The 16,964-nt window shown below is 40.4% G+C and overlaps 1 protein-coding gene across 1 annotated transcript in view; it reads left to right on the top strand.

Moving 5' to 3' along the window:
• Nucleotides 1–282: 282 nt before the first annotated feature.
• LOC139556919 (MAP kinase-activated protein kinase 2-like) overlaps nt 283–16,964 on the top strand; it is a 30,947-nt gene continuing 14,265 nt past the window's right edge. Inside the window, exon 1 of the mRNA XM_071371052.1 lies at nt 283–929. Within this exon, the coding sequence (XP_071227153.1) occupies nt 696–929 (234 nt within the window). The 5' untranslated portion in view covers nt 283–695. The remainder of the gene's footprint in view (nt 930–16,964) is intronic.

Raw genomic sequence — 16,964 nt, forward strand, 5'->3', positions numbered from 1 at the left:
ACAACGTGATTTTGTAAAACTTTGTCAAAGGGTAAAGTCTACAAAACTTAGTCCACTCTGTTCATAACATATTTTAGTTTTGGGGAAATAATATTGGATTGAGATCAAGTGTTTAATCGATGAGAAGATTTGCAGAATCTAGGCCAAACTCCATCTCCTTTCAACTTCTCCCACTGCCGGCCGCTGGGCTTCCCCTCACCACCACTCACTACCATATGTGGTAGTGAGTGGAAACGCCAAGCGGATGCTTCATATTTATACATCCAGTGAAATGTCTGTCTCATTGTTCTATCTGTGGTGTCCGCTTCACGAAAAATAACCCCTCCTCCTTTCTCTGGTGGTGACTTTAATGCAGGTGGCAGTGAACGAGTCAACTTAGCCAACTAGCTTCGCCGCCAGATAAGTTGATATAACTTTGCTAGATATGAATATCACGCGACGGTTCATAAGCAAGTAGGTTAGCTAGCTAGTTCGTTGGCTATCTATCTAAAGTTATTTTAAGGGTACTGTTGACTGTAGCACTGTGAGATATTGCTAGATCGTTAGCATGCTAGTGCAACCACACATCAGCAGGTAGGTAGCTAGCATTAGCGAACCATTAAGGAAGCCACTGTTTCCATCTTAACTGAGGATTTCACGGCGGAGAAATTAGAATTGTTATCAGTGAACCCGCGCTCTCAAACCAAATCAGAAAAATGTTGTCGAATCCTCAAAACCAGAACCAACCGGCGTTTCCGAACCAGCAACAACAGCAAGTGCCAAATCTGAACTCTGCTCCGTTTTTCGTCAAACCCCACAACCCTCTTCAAATAAAAAAGAATGCCATAACTGACGACTACAAAGTTACAAATCAAGTCCTTGGTATGGGAATCAATGGGAAAGTATTGGAAATATTCCAAAAAGGAAGTGGAGATAAATGCGCTCTGAAGGTAAATGTGTTTTGTGTATCACTCGACTTGAAACAATGTTGTTATTCTTTTTATTTGAGACTACCAAGTGAAACTGTCTAAAGTGGTCAAGAAAGGGGAACCATTTTACATTTTGAGAAATGGTGCGTCTATAGCCCTGCATATTTGTAATCACAATCGAGTATGAGTATTTTTACCATCCCACTGATGAATGATCAATTATGGTAGTGCACTTCCATGTGCAATGGCCGAAATTTTATTTTGACAGCAAAAACGCGAATTAATTCCTTAAGACATACCCACACATTTTCAAAGCACATTCCATTTCCAGACTGGAAGTTGAATAAGTTAATAAATCTCACTTGCAACTTTGTTACTTTGTTACCATATAATGTGATTTGTACTTGTATTTATTATGGATCCGCATTAGCTGCTGTTTTGCTTCAGTCGCCGCTGTTCCATAAGGTTTAAAAAATATATTTTTTAAATCTGATTTTACTGCTTGCATCAGTTACTTGATGTGGAATCGAGTTCCATATAGTCATGGCTCTATTTAGTACTGTGTGATATGGATGATTTGAAGCACAATAGGTTTCTGTTTTTAAAAAATTGGGGTGAGAAATCTGTTTACTCATAAGAGCGCAGATGAGAGTCCCACCGATACCCAGTTAGTCTCTTGTGGGTGCCACTTTCTCTCTGAGACCCTGACTATACACTATAAATCCTATGATTCATATCTAACCATCAGGGTTGTTGATAGAGCAAATCATTGCTTTTTTGATTGCATTACGGTCAGCCTCTCCTCTTATTTTAAAATGGGTAAACTTTCTGATCTTGTTTGAATATGTCTGCATTTAGGGATCTTCTGCACCTATTCTGACATTGTTTTTTAAATACTCAGAAAAATGAAAGCAATGAGTCTTAACAGATCTCTCAGATAAGCCTTAACCAATAACAGCATCCCACCCCCTCCTGTCTCCTTTCACCTCACACACTCTTCCTCTGATCTCACAGACACACACGCTTCCCCCTTTCATTACTCCTCGGGGCAGTGTTTCTGCCTGCAAGCCCCAGTGTTAGTAGGCAGACAAAGATCATTGAAAATGGATCACTTCCCCTGAGAGTTCCTCAGTCTGCTCCTCTGGGATCTATTAGTCAGCCCTAATGCATGTGTCCTCCTCCTGGACACCTGCTCTATTTGGGGGACCAGGGTTGCAGCTTTGGGATGCTGAGCCCAGCTTGACTTTGAAGTGGAGATGAGTGTGAAGATGATGTGTATATGCGTATATATGTGTATATTTATACCACAGTAGGGCTGGGCGATATGGCCAAAATATTATATCACGGTATATATATATTTTTTTAAAGGACTATTTGACTGTATTTAGTTTTTGAATAATAAAAGTTCTACATTTGCTTTTTGAGTAGTGAGTGATCCTAGGGTGGCAGCACATACATTCTAAGTGATTTCAATGAGTCTTTCTCCATTCTGATTGGTTTATACTGTTCAATTCAACTTCAACCAAAACAATTTCAGCACTTTCATAATTTCTGTGTTTCCTGCACTCAGTTGCAGTGGTTGAAAAAGTACCCAGTTGTCATACTTGAGTAAAAGTAAAGATACTTTAATAGAAAATTACTCAAGTAAAAGTGAAAGTCGCCCAGTAAAATACTACTTGAGTAAAAGTATAAAAGTATTTAGCTTTAAATATACTTAAGTGTCAAAAGTAAATGTAATTGATGAAATGTACTTAAGTATCAAAAGTAAAAGTATAAACCATTTTCAAATTCCTTATATTAAGCAAACCAGATGGCACCATTTTCTTTATTTTTTTAAATTTATTGATAGCCAGGGGCACACTCAGACATAATTTACAAACAAACCATTTGTGTTTAGTGAGTCCTCCAGATCAGAGGCAGTAGATGATCAGGGATGTTCTCTTGACAAGTGTGTGAATTTGGCCATTTTCCTGTCCTGCTAAGCATTCAAAATGTAACAAGTACTTTTAGATGTCAGAGAAAATGTATAGAGTAAAAAGTACAGTATTTTCTTTAGGAATGTAGTGAAGTAAAAGTTGTCAAGTAAAGTACAGATACGAAGAACAAAACGACTTAAGTAGTACTTGAAAGTATTTTTACTTAAGTACTTTACACCACTGCTCAATTGAGGTAATTTCCACACTGCCATGTAGGGCTGCACGATATGGGCAAATAATCGAGGACTTATTTTTAGCCAAATGTTGTAATTGCGATTATGACTTTCGAATTAGAGCAAAACAGTTTGAATCATGGAAATATAATTACTATTCTAATTCTACAGTTAGAATATAATAGTGGGCACATTGAATACAGTGTTTGAGATGATGACAAATTAAAATGCCAGGGAGGAGTTATTGTGACAGGGTAGGAAATGAAGTGTTGATAAGTGTTTCCTAGGGGACCCTTAAAGCTTTGGCTACATTGCATGTTTTCTCTTATCTACTTAATGTAGCTTACATATTCTTTCTTTGCATATTCCTCTTTGATTTAGAAGATACTGCTGCACAAACAACATGCTGATTTAGGTCTACACCATCACTGGTATTATCAGGCTGTATTAGCTAGCTACGTTTGCTCTTACTCAGTACATTTATTAGCATTAGCAGCTAACAATTAGTGTCTCACAAGATTTAGGGCAACTTTCTAAGAAAAGACAAACTACCTGGTTGCTGATGTAAGAAACACAAACTAATAGTATCATTATAGATTGCCAGTGGATTTATATTAAGAAGCAAAGTGAAAACAGCATTGTTGTCATGAACATTGTTGCATGTACTGCATTGACCATGCAGACTGAACGCAAGTGTCTCGTGGTTGAGACATATCAAATGCGCTCCTTGAGTGACAGGGGGCGTGGCTAGGTCTGTGTGGAAAGTGGCGCGGAGAGAGATGACTCAAGTAGCAAAGTAAACTATAAAAATTGACATTACACATGGCGTATCACGTTTAACAAACCAAACATTAAAATACTGGTATAGAAGGTAAAGTAAAAACCCAAACCGGTCCCTGCATCAATACCGGTATATCATAAAATACGGTATACCGCCCAGCCCCATATTACAGCATTGTTGATTACTAATTTCTTATGGGCTAGAAGGGCATTCTAGAATGGGCATTAAAACCAGATAATGGACAGTTAGAAAATAATCAGGATACCTTGCAATCTTGAAACAATATGCACCTACACATGCAGACCATACTTGCTACAAAGTTACAGAATGCTAAACCAATAACCACACAAACGGAAATTGGATACATTGTAAATGCAGTACCAAAAATGCAAAACTAAGCTAGCTAGCTGATTTGTTTTTGGAGAGACATTTTGTTTTGGGAGCATCTAATGATGAACATGAATTTCTCCAGTCCCTACTGTTGCAGTCATGACGCAAGTGGCACTAAGCTGTCATCCTCCCACATGTTTCTAGTTTTGACCAGTGATTTTTTTATTTATTATTTATTTAAAATTAAAAAAAATCAGCAACAGATTTTAAAAACATTCAGTTGTCATATTGATAGGTTTGTTAGTAACAAAGTATTTAGCTAGCTTCTAGCCTAATGTTTGATATGCAATGCGATCTCCTCGTAAGGAACAGTGTTCCGTGTCCTGATAAGGCAAACTTTTTTAGTTATGCCATGCAAAATTGGGCATCGTCAGTTCATTTTTATTGATGTATCCAAATGAATGTCAATAGAAAATGCAGCTACTTTGCTGTTATTCTGGCTGCAGTGGTCGTTACTGTTTTTAGACGTAGCTAGTTGGCTAGCTATTAAGCAAGGGATAAGAATGTTGCCCGCGAGCATGGCAACGGAACATATAGAACGAACAACTGGGTCGCATCCATAAATCTAGAACTAATAGAACAAACTGGGTCGCGTCTCTAGCAACCAAAACATGAGGAAGTATGATTTTGCTTATAGAATGAAAATATCAATGTACGTTTCTTTCCTACTGTGCTATAGTATTGTTTTATTTGCCAACTGTGGTATAAGCAGGATAAACGCCTCCGTTCTGTACATTACCTTGGAAAAATGAACTCCGCAAATATACAGGACGTCACCGTTTATCCCTTACTCATCGATCACCCTCTAGCAGCTTGTAATGCTATATTGTGTCCGTGGCTTTGGCTCTGTAAGCTTATATACAGTAGATGGGCTTCATTGATCAGTGGTTTGTTGATCCAGTGTATTTTACACATTGCCTTTAGGAGGAATTATACAACAACAGATGTCATACTTCCTTTCCCACAGTCATATAAGGCTAGATATTTAGATCTCTTTCTCAGGTCATCTTCGAATACAGAGTCAACTTTAGAATTTTTTTGTAACCTCACAAATCCTTCCTTTCTACTGCGTCCAAATTCTTTGAAAAGGAGAGCTTTTCTTTTAGGCTTATAGTCTACACCCCATCCTTATCATTTCCTCCTCTGCCTGGGCCAGGCAAATACTATTTGGCCTAACAGGGATGGAGAGAATGGTGTTCACTGTACAGCATTTGCGTACTCTACCGTAAGTCAAGGTCATTTACGATCTGAAGATGACAGGTTTGCCATTAATGACTCCATGCCCGCTGTCTTTTCCTCCACTGCTTGGCCCATGCTAATACTTTTAGCTGGAGGAGAACGATAGGGACATGCCTTTGTCTAAAAGTAGCCTAGCACGAGTGGCCAGAGCGGACTGGGGATTATTTGGTCTGGAGTCCTACAGCACCATGCTCCACACTGATATTATCAGCATTTATTGGGCAGGGAAGGTATCCAGTGACGGGTACATTTACTCTGCACAAACCAGCAGAGACCTCCCTGGAATGACGAACCATGATCTTAGATGGCCTTTCCCACTCTGGATAGAGGTTTGTCTACGAGCCTGGCCTCATCTGTATGCACTGTAGCCAAGTCCTCTATCAACAAGCTGGGCTGACTGGGCTCTTCAGGGTTGTACTGTATGATTTAGTCGGCCGTGTGTGTTTCTGAAATTCTGTTGTACTGGAAATAAGACCAACATTTCCCTTCCCAAAGGTGTCCTTTCAGGGGGTTTTGCGTGAGTAGAGCAGATTCTTCCCTAGCTGCAAATTCTTACCGGTATACAGAGGGAAGATTTTCTCCCATATATCTGCCAATGGCTAGCCTGTCTGTGAGGAAAATATTCCTTCCTGTTTTTGCCTGAATGAATTAGCAGGAATTTATGATTCATGATGAAATCTTCTGCCATCAGCAAAATGGAATACCAGAATACTACCTAATTGTGATGCGCGTGTTGACTCATAATCCACAGTCCCTGTGGTTTATATAAGCGGAGTGGACTGTTTTAGGGTCATTAAATATGGTTGAATAGAGAACAATACCTTAAATCCATAAATATATTATTGTACAGTGCATTCGGAAAGTATTCAGACCATTTTACTTTTTCCACCTTTTGTTACGTTACAGCCTTATTCTAAAATGTAAGGATTTTTTTTGTCATCCATCTACACACACTACCCCATAATGTCAAAGCAAATTTTGGCAAATTTATTAAACATTTAAAAACAGAAATGCCTTACGTACATAATTATTCAGACCCTTTGATATGAGACTCAATTGAGCTCAGGTGCATCCTGTTTCCATTGATCATCCTTGATGTTTCTACAACTTGATTGGAGTCCACCTTTGGTAAATTCAATCGATTGGATATTATTTGGAAAGGCACACACCTGTCTATATAAAGGTCCCACAGTGCATGTCAGAGAAAAACCAAGCCATTATGTCAAAGGATTTGTCAGTAGAGTTCAGAGACAGGATTGTGTCGGTGCGTAGATCTGAGGAAGGGTACGAAAACATTTCTGCAGCATTGAAGAACCCCAAGAACACAGTGGCCTCCATCATTCTTAAATGGAAGAAGTTTGGAACCACTAAGACTCCAATTGAGAAACTGGGAGAGAAGGGTCTTGGTCAGGGAGGTGACCAAGATCCCGATGGTCACTGAGACAGAGCTCCAGAGTTCCTCTGTGGAGATGGGTAAACCTTCCAGAAGGACAACCATCTCTGCATTACTCCACCAATCAGGCCTTTATGGTAGAGTTGCCAGACGGAAGCCACTCTTCAGTAAAAGGCACATGACAGCCCGCTTGGAGTTGGCCAAAAGGCACCTAAAGACTCTCTGACCATGAGAAACAAAATTGTCTGGTTTGAAGAAACCAAGATTGAACTCTTTAGACTGGAATGCCTAGTGTCACGTCTGGAGGAAACCCGGCACCATCCCTATGGTGAAGCATGGTGATGGCAGCATCATGCTGCAGGAACTGGGAGACTAGTCGGGATCAAGGGGAAAGATGAACAGGGAAAAGTACAAAGAGATCCTTGAGCTCCAGAGTGCTCAGGACATCAGACTGGGGCGAAGGTTCACCTTCCATCAGGACAACAACCCCAAGCACACAGCCAAGACAACGCAGGAGTGGCTTCGGGACAAGTCTCTGAATGTCTTTGAGCTGCCCAGCCAAAGCCCGGACTTGAACCCGATCAAACATCTCTGCAGAGACCTGAAAATAGCTGTGCAGGGATGTTCCCCATCCAAGCTGACAGAGGATCTGCAGAGAAGAATGGGAGAAACTCCAAAAATACAGGTGTGCCAAGCTTGTAGGGAAAGGGAAGAAACTTGAGGCTGTAATTTCTGCCAAAGGTTATTCAACAAAGTACTGAGTAAAGGGTCTGAATACATACAGTTGAAGTCAGAAGTTTACATACACTTAGGTTGGAGTCATTAAAACTCGTTTTTCAACCACTCCACAAATGTCTTGTTAACAAACTATAGTTTTGGCAAGTTGGTTAGGACATCTACTTTGTGCATGCCACAAGTAATTTTTCCAACAATTGTGATACAGACAGATTATTTCACTTATAATTCACTGTATCACAATTCCAGTGGGACAGAAGTTTACATACACTAAGTTGACTGTGCCTTTAAACAGCTTGGAAAATTCCAGAAAATTAAGTCATGGCTTTAGAAGCTTCTGATAGGCTAATTGACATCATTTGAGTCAATTGGAGGTGTACCTGTGGATGTATTTCAAGGCCTACCTTCAAACTCAGTGCCTCTTTGCTTGACATCATGGGGAAATCAAAAGAAATCAGCCAAGACCTCAGAAAAAAAAATAGTAGCCCTCCACAATTCTGGTTCATCCTTGGGAGCAATGAAACGCCTGAAGGTACCACGTTCATCTGTACAAACAATAGTACGCAAGTATAAACACCATGGGACCACGCAGCCATCATACCGCTCAGGAAGGAGCACACAACAGTAGCACTATAGCCAAAAAAGTCTCAGAAATTCAAAATTCTGTCTCCTAGAGATGAACAAACTTTGGATTTGAAAAGTGCAAATCAGAACCATGCAAAAGACTTTGTGAAGATGCTGGAGGAAACGGGTACATAAGTATCTATATCCACAGTAAAATGAGTCCTATATCGACAAAACATGAAAGGCCTTTCATTTCAGCAAGGAAGAAGCCACTGCTCGAAAACTGCCATTAAAAAAAGCAAGACTACGGTTCGCAACTGCACATGGGGACAAAGATCATACTTTTTGGATGTCCTCTGGTCTGATGAAACAAAAATAGAACTGTTTGGCCATAATGACCATCGTTATGTTTGGAGGAAAAAGGGGGAGGCTTGCAATCCGAAGGACAGCATCCCAACCGTGAAGCACGGGAGTGTCAGCATCATGTTGTGGGGGTGCTTTGCTGCAGGAGGGACTGGTGCACTTTACAAAATAGATGGCATCTTAAGGGAGGAAAATTATGTGGATATATTGAAGCAACATCTCAAGACATCAGTCAGGAAGTTAAAGCTTGGTCGCAAATGGGTCTTCCAAATGGCCAATGACCCTAAGCATACTTCCAAAGTTGTGGCAAAATTGCTTAAGAACAACAAAGTCAAGGTATTGGAGTGGCCATCACAAAGCCCTGACCTCAATCCTATAGAAAATGTGTGGGCAGAACTGAAAAAGCGTGAAAATTCCAATATTCTGTGTGTATGTAAACTTCTGACACACTGGGAATGTGATGAAAGAAAGAAAATCTGAAATAAATAATTCTCTCTTCTATTATTCTGACATTTCACATTCTTAAAATAAAGTGGTGATCCTAACTGACCTAAGACAGGGAACTTTTACAAGGATTAAATGTCAGGAATTGTGAAACTGAGTTTAAATGTATTTGTCTAAGGTGTATGTAAACTTCCAACTTCAACTGTATTTAAATATGACATTTCAGTATTCTTTTTTTAATATATATATACATTTGCAAAAATGTCAAAACCTCTTTGCTCTTTCATTATGGGTGTTTGTGTATTGAAGAGTTTTTGTAAATATATTTTTTAATCCATTTAAGAATAAGGCAAATGTAACGTAGTAGAATGTGGAAAAAGTCAAGTGGTCTGAATACTGTACTTTCTTGAATACATTTTTCAACCATTTCCCATTCCAAAATGAAGAATATGCAAAGTATTTGATTTCTCGACTAAATCAGGAGTTCTTAAGAGTTATATAAAATATGACAAAACACAATGTTGAAGTAAAGACCCCTGCAAACACTTTTTTACAAATATTTCGTTTTGGATGAATTATTTGCATTCTATAAGTTGAAGAAACATTGTCTTGTAATTCCTCTACCAAAAATAGAAAAAACGATTTTCTCTCCATGAAGAGGGAGGATAATGAAAGTTATCAGATGTGACAAGTAAAGGTAGACTGCCAATATCAAGGAGGAGGGGTACACGTGCGTCAGGGCTAATAATAGATCCCAGAGGAGCAGACGGAGGAACTATCAGGGGAAGTTTTCAATGATCTTTGCCTGCCGGCTAACGCTGGGGCTCGCAGGCAGAAACACTGCCCTAATGGGTAATAAAAGAAGTTGTAGTCTATTTGTTGTTTTTGTTTTTATGAATTCTTAAGTGATTTAAACTTGTAATTCTGTTACCAAATCGGAATTGGCTACAATGGGGAAATCATAGTAGTCACAATCCACAGTTGGGTCACCTGCTACTGTCCTCCCTTCCACTGCTACTGTCCTCACTTCCACTGGCATACTGTTATGTTCAGCTAATAACTGCTTTCTCTCTGTCTTCTGTTGGTCAAAGCAAGACTGTGAAAACAGTCTGGACAACCCCTTACTCTCCTCTCTCTGCCGCTCTCGCTCTGTCTCCTCTCTCTCTCTCTCCAGTTAATGTCACCTCTCCCGGCTCTTACTGACGCCTACCATGATGCCTACAACCTACCCTCTTTCAATTTACTGTAACAAGTATCCTCACCCGTTGAGCACCGACTGACACCATACGTCCATGGGCATTGAAAGTAGTTAATTGTCAGACCGCCTTGGCCTGACCAAATCTGAACCAATCGTAGACTTCTGATTCACAAATTTGGACAACACAGTACAGTTAGTGTTTCCCCTATGATTTTTTCCCCCCCAGCAGCGGTGGCAAAGGTCGCGTGGGGGGAGGAGGGTAGTGGGCGTGGCCAATGGCACGGATGTCGAGGCCGCAGAGACAATGTTGCGGTATTAAATGGTAAATCTTAACCATAATTTCAGCCAACCACTTCAAATAAAAAAAGTGTTTAGGTCAGAAGTGTTGGGTGTTGGGGAATTGCTCATAAGTATTCATTTTGGGGGTGGGTAACGTAGTTGTACCTGATCACAACACTTTCTCTAAAGTATTTTTTACCAGAAGTACACTGGCACTCTGATAATTTAATTATGTGCATCGCGAGCAAATACGGCTCTGGGCCCGGTTTCCCAATAGCGATGAAATTTAGGCTTACAAGTGTTTTTTAACGATGTATCTTTCTTACAACGGCCAAAGATGCTTTTGCTAAGTGTGTCGTTGAGGCACGTGTCGATACTGATAGGATCAAAAGAGCAGCGGTGCTCTCTGGTCAGCTTTCTCCTTTCAAATATTACCATAACATTAAGAATTATTCCGAAATACTGACGACAGATCAGCTCCTGGAGAGACAGATATCACTGTTATTCTTCTATGTTTAGCGGAGATCTTCTCTTTATAAAGTGATGCGGGAGGGCAAAAAGCTTCCAGCAACTTCTAGTAACGTGGCTGTTCTAGGAGTGCTCTGAGGCTGGTGTTAGAATATGAGCGTTTTAAGTGCAGCGTTAATAACATTGGTTTTAGTAAACAGCTCGGATATTTTAACGAGGCTCCTACAAAGGTTCTAATGATATTTGTGTTTTTGATTTATCTAGGCAAGTCAGTTAAGAACACATTTTTTATTTACAATGACGGCCTAACAATGAACTTGGCCTTAAAATGCTTTTGGGAAACCGGGCCGAGGACAGTCAGCTCACAGGGGTAAGGCACCAAGTTCCTGACATCTATTTCCACTTGCGGTGTAAGTTTGAATACCCCCCCCATTGCACGCGAAACAATTTTTTGAAATGTGGACCAGTGGTGTAAAAATACTTTCAAGTACTACTGAAGTAGTTTTTTGGGGTATCTGTACTTTACTATTTCGATTTTTGGCAACTTTTACTTTGCTACATTTCTAAAGAAAATTATGTACTTTTTACTCCATACATTTTCCCTGACACCCAAAATGTACTCGTTACATTTTGACAGGAAAATGGTCCAATTCACACACTTATCAAGAGAACATCCCTGGTCATCCCTACTGCCTCTGATCTGGCGGACTCACTAAACACAAATGCTTCATTTGTGCACCTGGCTATCCGCCTAATTAAAAACATATTATTTATTTTTTACACGAAAGTACGGAAATGTGCCTTACTGCCTTTTGAAATTTGTGTAACGTCAGTAGTCTTGTCAAGGAAACATCATGCAAAATATATTGGCACACTCCATTTACCAGGACCATTGCCAAATAAGGCGCGCTGTTTTTATAGTAAGCCTTGAGGTGGTACCACCCAGCACATCTAGGAGGGAGTGTATTTCATACCGAACCTCTCCCTTGAGATTACTGTTAAGGCATTTCATTTAGATAAATGAATGTAATACTTCTAAGGACCTGTGGACACTCTAACAGTAGTAGAGAAGAGTTCAATACAGTACGTTATACTGTACTCTACAGTACTTTCTGCATACTTTATATCCTGTTTTAGTCATTTAAGTTTACACTGAAAATGTTTTCCCACCCCACAATACAGTAAAGAAAGTAGAGTACAGGACAGTAAAGAAAGGTAGAGTATAGAACAGTACTGTATAATGTATTGTATTGTATTGTACTGAACTCTACTCAACTACTGTCAAGAGTGTCCGCGGGTCCTTTGAAGTATTACATTCATTTATATAAATGGTCTTATTCAGTTTTCAAAGGTCTTAAAAAATATGACCGAGAGCCTCCCAAGTTGCGCAGCGGTCTAAGGCACTACATTGCAGTGCTCGAGGCATCATTACAGATCCGGGCTCGATCCCGGGCTGTGTTGCAGCCGGCTGCAGATATTTAAGAGTTTTTGGAAAACGTGGTCGCATAAAAACTGAAGGAGATTTTACTGTAATTCTGTTACCAAACTTTCCATTTGGACAGTTCATCCAGTAGATGTGTTTTTGTGAACTTGTCTGTCTAAATTGTACAAAAGTCATTGTGCATAGCGTTTGTGTGGTTTGTTAAACGTTTTGAAATCAGTGTTTTTTATGTTTGGCATACTTTTTTTTTTTTAAGTGAAAAATCTGAATCAAATTGTAATTCCGTCACACTGGAATCATTTTATCATTAAGACTGACTGGGCTAGTAGCGTTCTCCCTGATAAAAGTTGTGACGATCACATCCTGCTCTCGTGACAATGCTTAGGTGGTCCATAGACACGTGTGTGTCATGCTGAGGCAATGGTAGTGGCAGCTGTACGGCGCACCTTCCTCCCGTGAATACTGAATGAAGTCAGGGAGTGACTCATGTTTGTTGACGTGGAAGTGGGTAGGCTACACGCAGTAAGCCGGGTCAGGAGGACGCAACATCGCTGACACCTTGCGCCTTAAACCTCCGACATGGATTAAGTGCTATTTATTCATACTAGTGCCGTTCCCCTGTTCAAATTCAGTTGGCCTACTTTTTACTTGCTCTGGATTTCTGCATGTTTGGTTTAGTGCATATAGGACTATTTACATTGAGGTGATATCAGGAGTCAACTGTACTGGGTATTTCCAAATGTATACAATACTTTAACGAGGAGAATCTCTTATCTGTCTCTGTGTGTGTTGGGCATTTCCATGTAAAGTACCTATGAGCACCAACGTGAAGTTCATGGGAGCATGTCAAATTGGGTGTCAAATGAAAGCGAAGAGTCTATATATTTTTAGTTGTTGAAATGAAAGCATATATACATTTTATTACCATTTGCCATCCTAACAATTAGGAATAAGCAAAGAGTTTGATTTCTGGTCAGATGGAAAAGGGATTTTGGACATCTACCAGAAAGTCTCTTTTAAAAGCTAAATATGTAAAAACACAATATTGAAGTTCAGACCCTAATATCAGCACTTTTATATTTAGTTTGGTAGAAATTATTTGCCTTCTCTAAGTTTAAGAAACATTGCCTTGTGCCTTGTAATTCCGTTACCAAAAACCCACATACAGTGCATTTGTGAAGTATTCAAACCCCTTGACTTTTTTCAAATGTTGTTATGTTACAGCCTTATTCCAAATGTATTAAATCTTCACACAATACCCCATATTGACATGGCAAAGTAGGTTTTTAGAAATATTACATTTACATAAGTATTCAGACCCTTTACTCAGTACTTTGTTGAAGCACCTTTGGCAGCGATTATATCCTTGTTTTTTCTTGGGTTTGACGCTGCAAGCTTGGCACACCTGTATTTGGGGAGTTTCTCCCATTCTTCTCTGCAGATCCTCTCAAGCTCTGTCAGGTTGGATTGGGAGTGTCGCTGCACAGCTATTTTCAGGTTGTAGTCCTGTTGGAAGGTGAACCATCGCCCCAGTCTGAGATCCTGAGCACTCTGGAGCAGGTTTTCATCAAGGATCTTTCTGTACTCTGCTTCATTCTTCCAGACGTGACTCTTGGCATTCAGGCCAGAGAGTTCAGTCTTGGTTTCATCAGACCAGAGAATCTTGTTTCTGATAATTTTTGTGTGATTTTGTTGTCAGCACATTCAACTATGTAAAGAAAAAAGTATTTAATAAGAATATTTCATTCATTCAGATCTAGGATGTGTTATTTTAGTGTTCCCTTTATTTTTTTGAGCAGTGTATATTAACTACAACCTAAAACCTCTTACCTTGGAATATTGAAGTCTCGTGTTAAAAGGAACCACCAGCTTTCATATGTTCTCATGTTCTGAGCAAGGAACTTAAACGTTAGCTTTTTTACATGGCACATATTGCACTTTTACTTTCTTCTCCAACACTTTGTTTTTGCATTATTTAAACCAAATTGAAGTTTTGTTGTAATTGTCATTATTATAAATATATTTTTTAAAATCGTCCGATTAATCGGTATCTGCTTTTTTTGGTCCTCCAATAATCAGTATCGGTATCGGCGTTGAAAAATCATAATCGGTCGACATCTAGTACTTGGTCACCTCCCTGCCGAAGACCCTTCTCCCCCGATTGCTCAGTTTGACCGGGAGGACAGCTCTAAATAATTTTTTATAAATTAGCAAACAGTTCTAGAAACCTGTTCGTTTTATCATTATGGAGTATTGTGTGTAGATTGAGGACTTTTTATTTTATTTAATCCATTTTAGAATAAGGCTATAAATGTGGAAAAGGGAAAGTGGTCTGAATACTTTCCAAATGCACTGTATCTTTAAGATATTGAGGGACAATAATGTAAATTCACACAAGTAAAAGTAAACGTACCAATTAGTTGTCGTGTTTTTACTGATATTAAGTTTGTTTATGAATTATTAAGTGTTACCAGAATTGCTACAATTTAATTGACTGCAATGGGAAATCATAGTAGTCTCAAACCACTTTTGGGTCATCTGCTACTGTCGTTTCATGATCAACAACTCATGGTGTGGCGGTAGGAATGTACAAACCCTTAAGCGTTTCTGTTCCCCTGACCTGGAATACTTCGCAATCAAATGCTGACCCCATTATCTCCTGAGACAATTCACAGGTGTTTGTATCACGTCTGTGTACAGTGCCCCACAATCCATCACCACGCTGGCACTCAAGGAATTACACAGGACTTTGAACAAATTGAAAACAGCATATCCCGAGGCTGTATTCGTTGTACTTTAACAAAGGACGTTTTAGGAAAATTCTCCCTAAATTACACCAACACATCTCTTGCTTCACCCGCGTGAAAAAAATACGTTGGACCATTGTTATTCTCTATACCGAGACAGGTACAAACCCCTCCTTTGCTTTATGAGTAGTGCGTGACCCTACGGAGGCAACACATACATTCTAAGGGATTTCTCAGACTGTCTGCAATAGGCTGAGAGAGGCTGGACTGAGGGCTTGTGGCCTGTTGTAAGGCAGGTCCTCACCAGACATCAACGGCAACAACGTCGCCTATGGGCACAAACCTACCGTCGCTGGACCAGACAGGACTGGCAAAAAGTACTTTTGTCTGACGAGTCGCGGTTTTGTCTCACCAGTGATGGTCTTATTCGCGGTTATCGTCGAAGGAATGAGCATTACACCGAGGCCTGTACTCTGGAGCGGGATCGATTTGGAGGTGGAGGGTCCGTCATGTTCTGGGGCGGTGTCACAGCATCATCGGAATGAGCTTGTTGTCATTGCAAGCATTCTCAACACTGCGTTACAGGGAAGACATCCTCATCCCTCATGTGGTACCCTTCCTGCAGGCTCATCCTGACATGACCCTCCAGCATGATAATGCCACCAGCCATACTGCTCGTTCTCTGTGTGATTTCCTGCAAGACAGGAATGTCAGTGTTCTGCCATGGCCAGCGAAGAGCCCAGATCTCAATCCCATTGTGCACTTATGGGACCTGTTGGATCGGAGGGTGAGGACTTGGGCCATTCCCCCCGGAAATGTCCAGGACCTTGCAGGTGCCTTGATGGAAGGGTGGGGTAACATCTCACAGCAAGAACTGGCAAATGTGGTGCAGTCCATGAGGAGGAAATGCACTGCAGTACTTAATGCAGCTGGTGGCCACACCAGATACTGTTACTTTTGATTTTGACCCCCCCTTTGTTCTGTTTCTGTTAGTCACATGTCTTTGGAACTTGTTCAGTTTGTCTGTTGAATCTTATTTTCATATAAATATTTACACATGATTAGTTTGCTGAAAATAAACGCAGTTGACAGTGAGAGGACGGTTCTTTTTTTGCCGAGTTTATTATTTGTACGTTTTCCTGAGTCTCACCTTTCCATAGAGTGGTCATATTAGTGTGTAGCCTAAACTGTTCGGATGCTACAGACAGAAGTGGGCAGATTGGCGGTACCGACTTCAGACGAATCCCCTGACACTTGTGGGTGTCGTAGAGTTAAACTGAGAACACCATCACATTCACGAGTCTCATCTTTCCAGAGTGGATCTTGGGCCAAACCGTTCGAACCCTACAGATTTTCGGGATGTCTCATGGTCTCACAAACACCGCTGTAGCTCGGCCACCTTCCATTCCGGAAGGCCACCATTTGGCGGATGTGGTGGATTGATTGTCAATATGTGTTTGCTTACTAGCCACACGCCAGGCAGGCCAAGTGTTAAGCCTTTATTTTTTCAACCAGCTTGGTCTTTTGTGTGGTATTGTTCTTGAACTCCCAAATTGGCGAGTAATTTCATTAGGTTCCATTAGGCTTGTTCCATCTGGGAAGGAGGGAAATTGTATTATGATGTGTCTGAGGCTGCCGTAATCAGATCTGAATGTCAAAATCAGGGAAGTGACTGCCTCTGGATGGCTTTTGCTCTGTCTGTGGTTTGAGGCCTCTGAACTTGGAGTGAACTGAGGATGGAAAATCTTCTGCATTGTTTTTCTAATTCAGAAACAATGACAAGTTAGACACTGCATGTTTGAGACCCCTGGCCTGATGTACTATCAATAGCGGAGAAAGTAGGCTGCACTAGACACTGGTTGGGG

The sequence above is a fragment of the Salvelinus alpinus genome, chromosome 28, assembly GCF_045679555.1.
Source record: "Salvelinus alpinus chromosome 28, SLU_Salpinus.1, whole genome shotgun sequence".
NCBI classification, from domain to species: domain Eukaryota; kingdom Metazoa; phylum Chordata; class Actinopteri; order Salmoniformes; family Salmonidae; genus Salvelinus; species Salvelinus alpinus.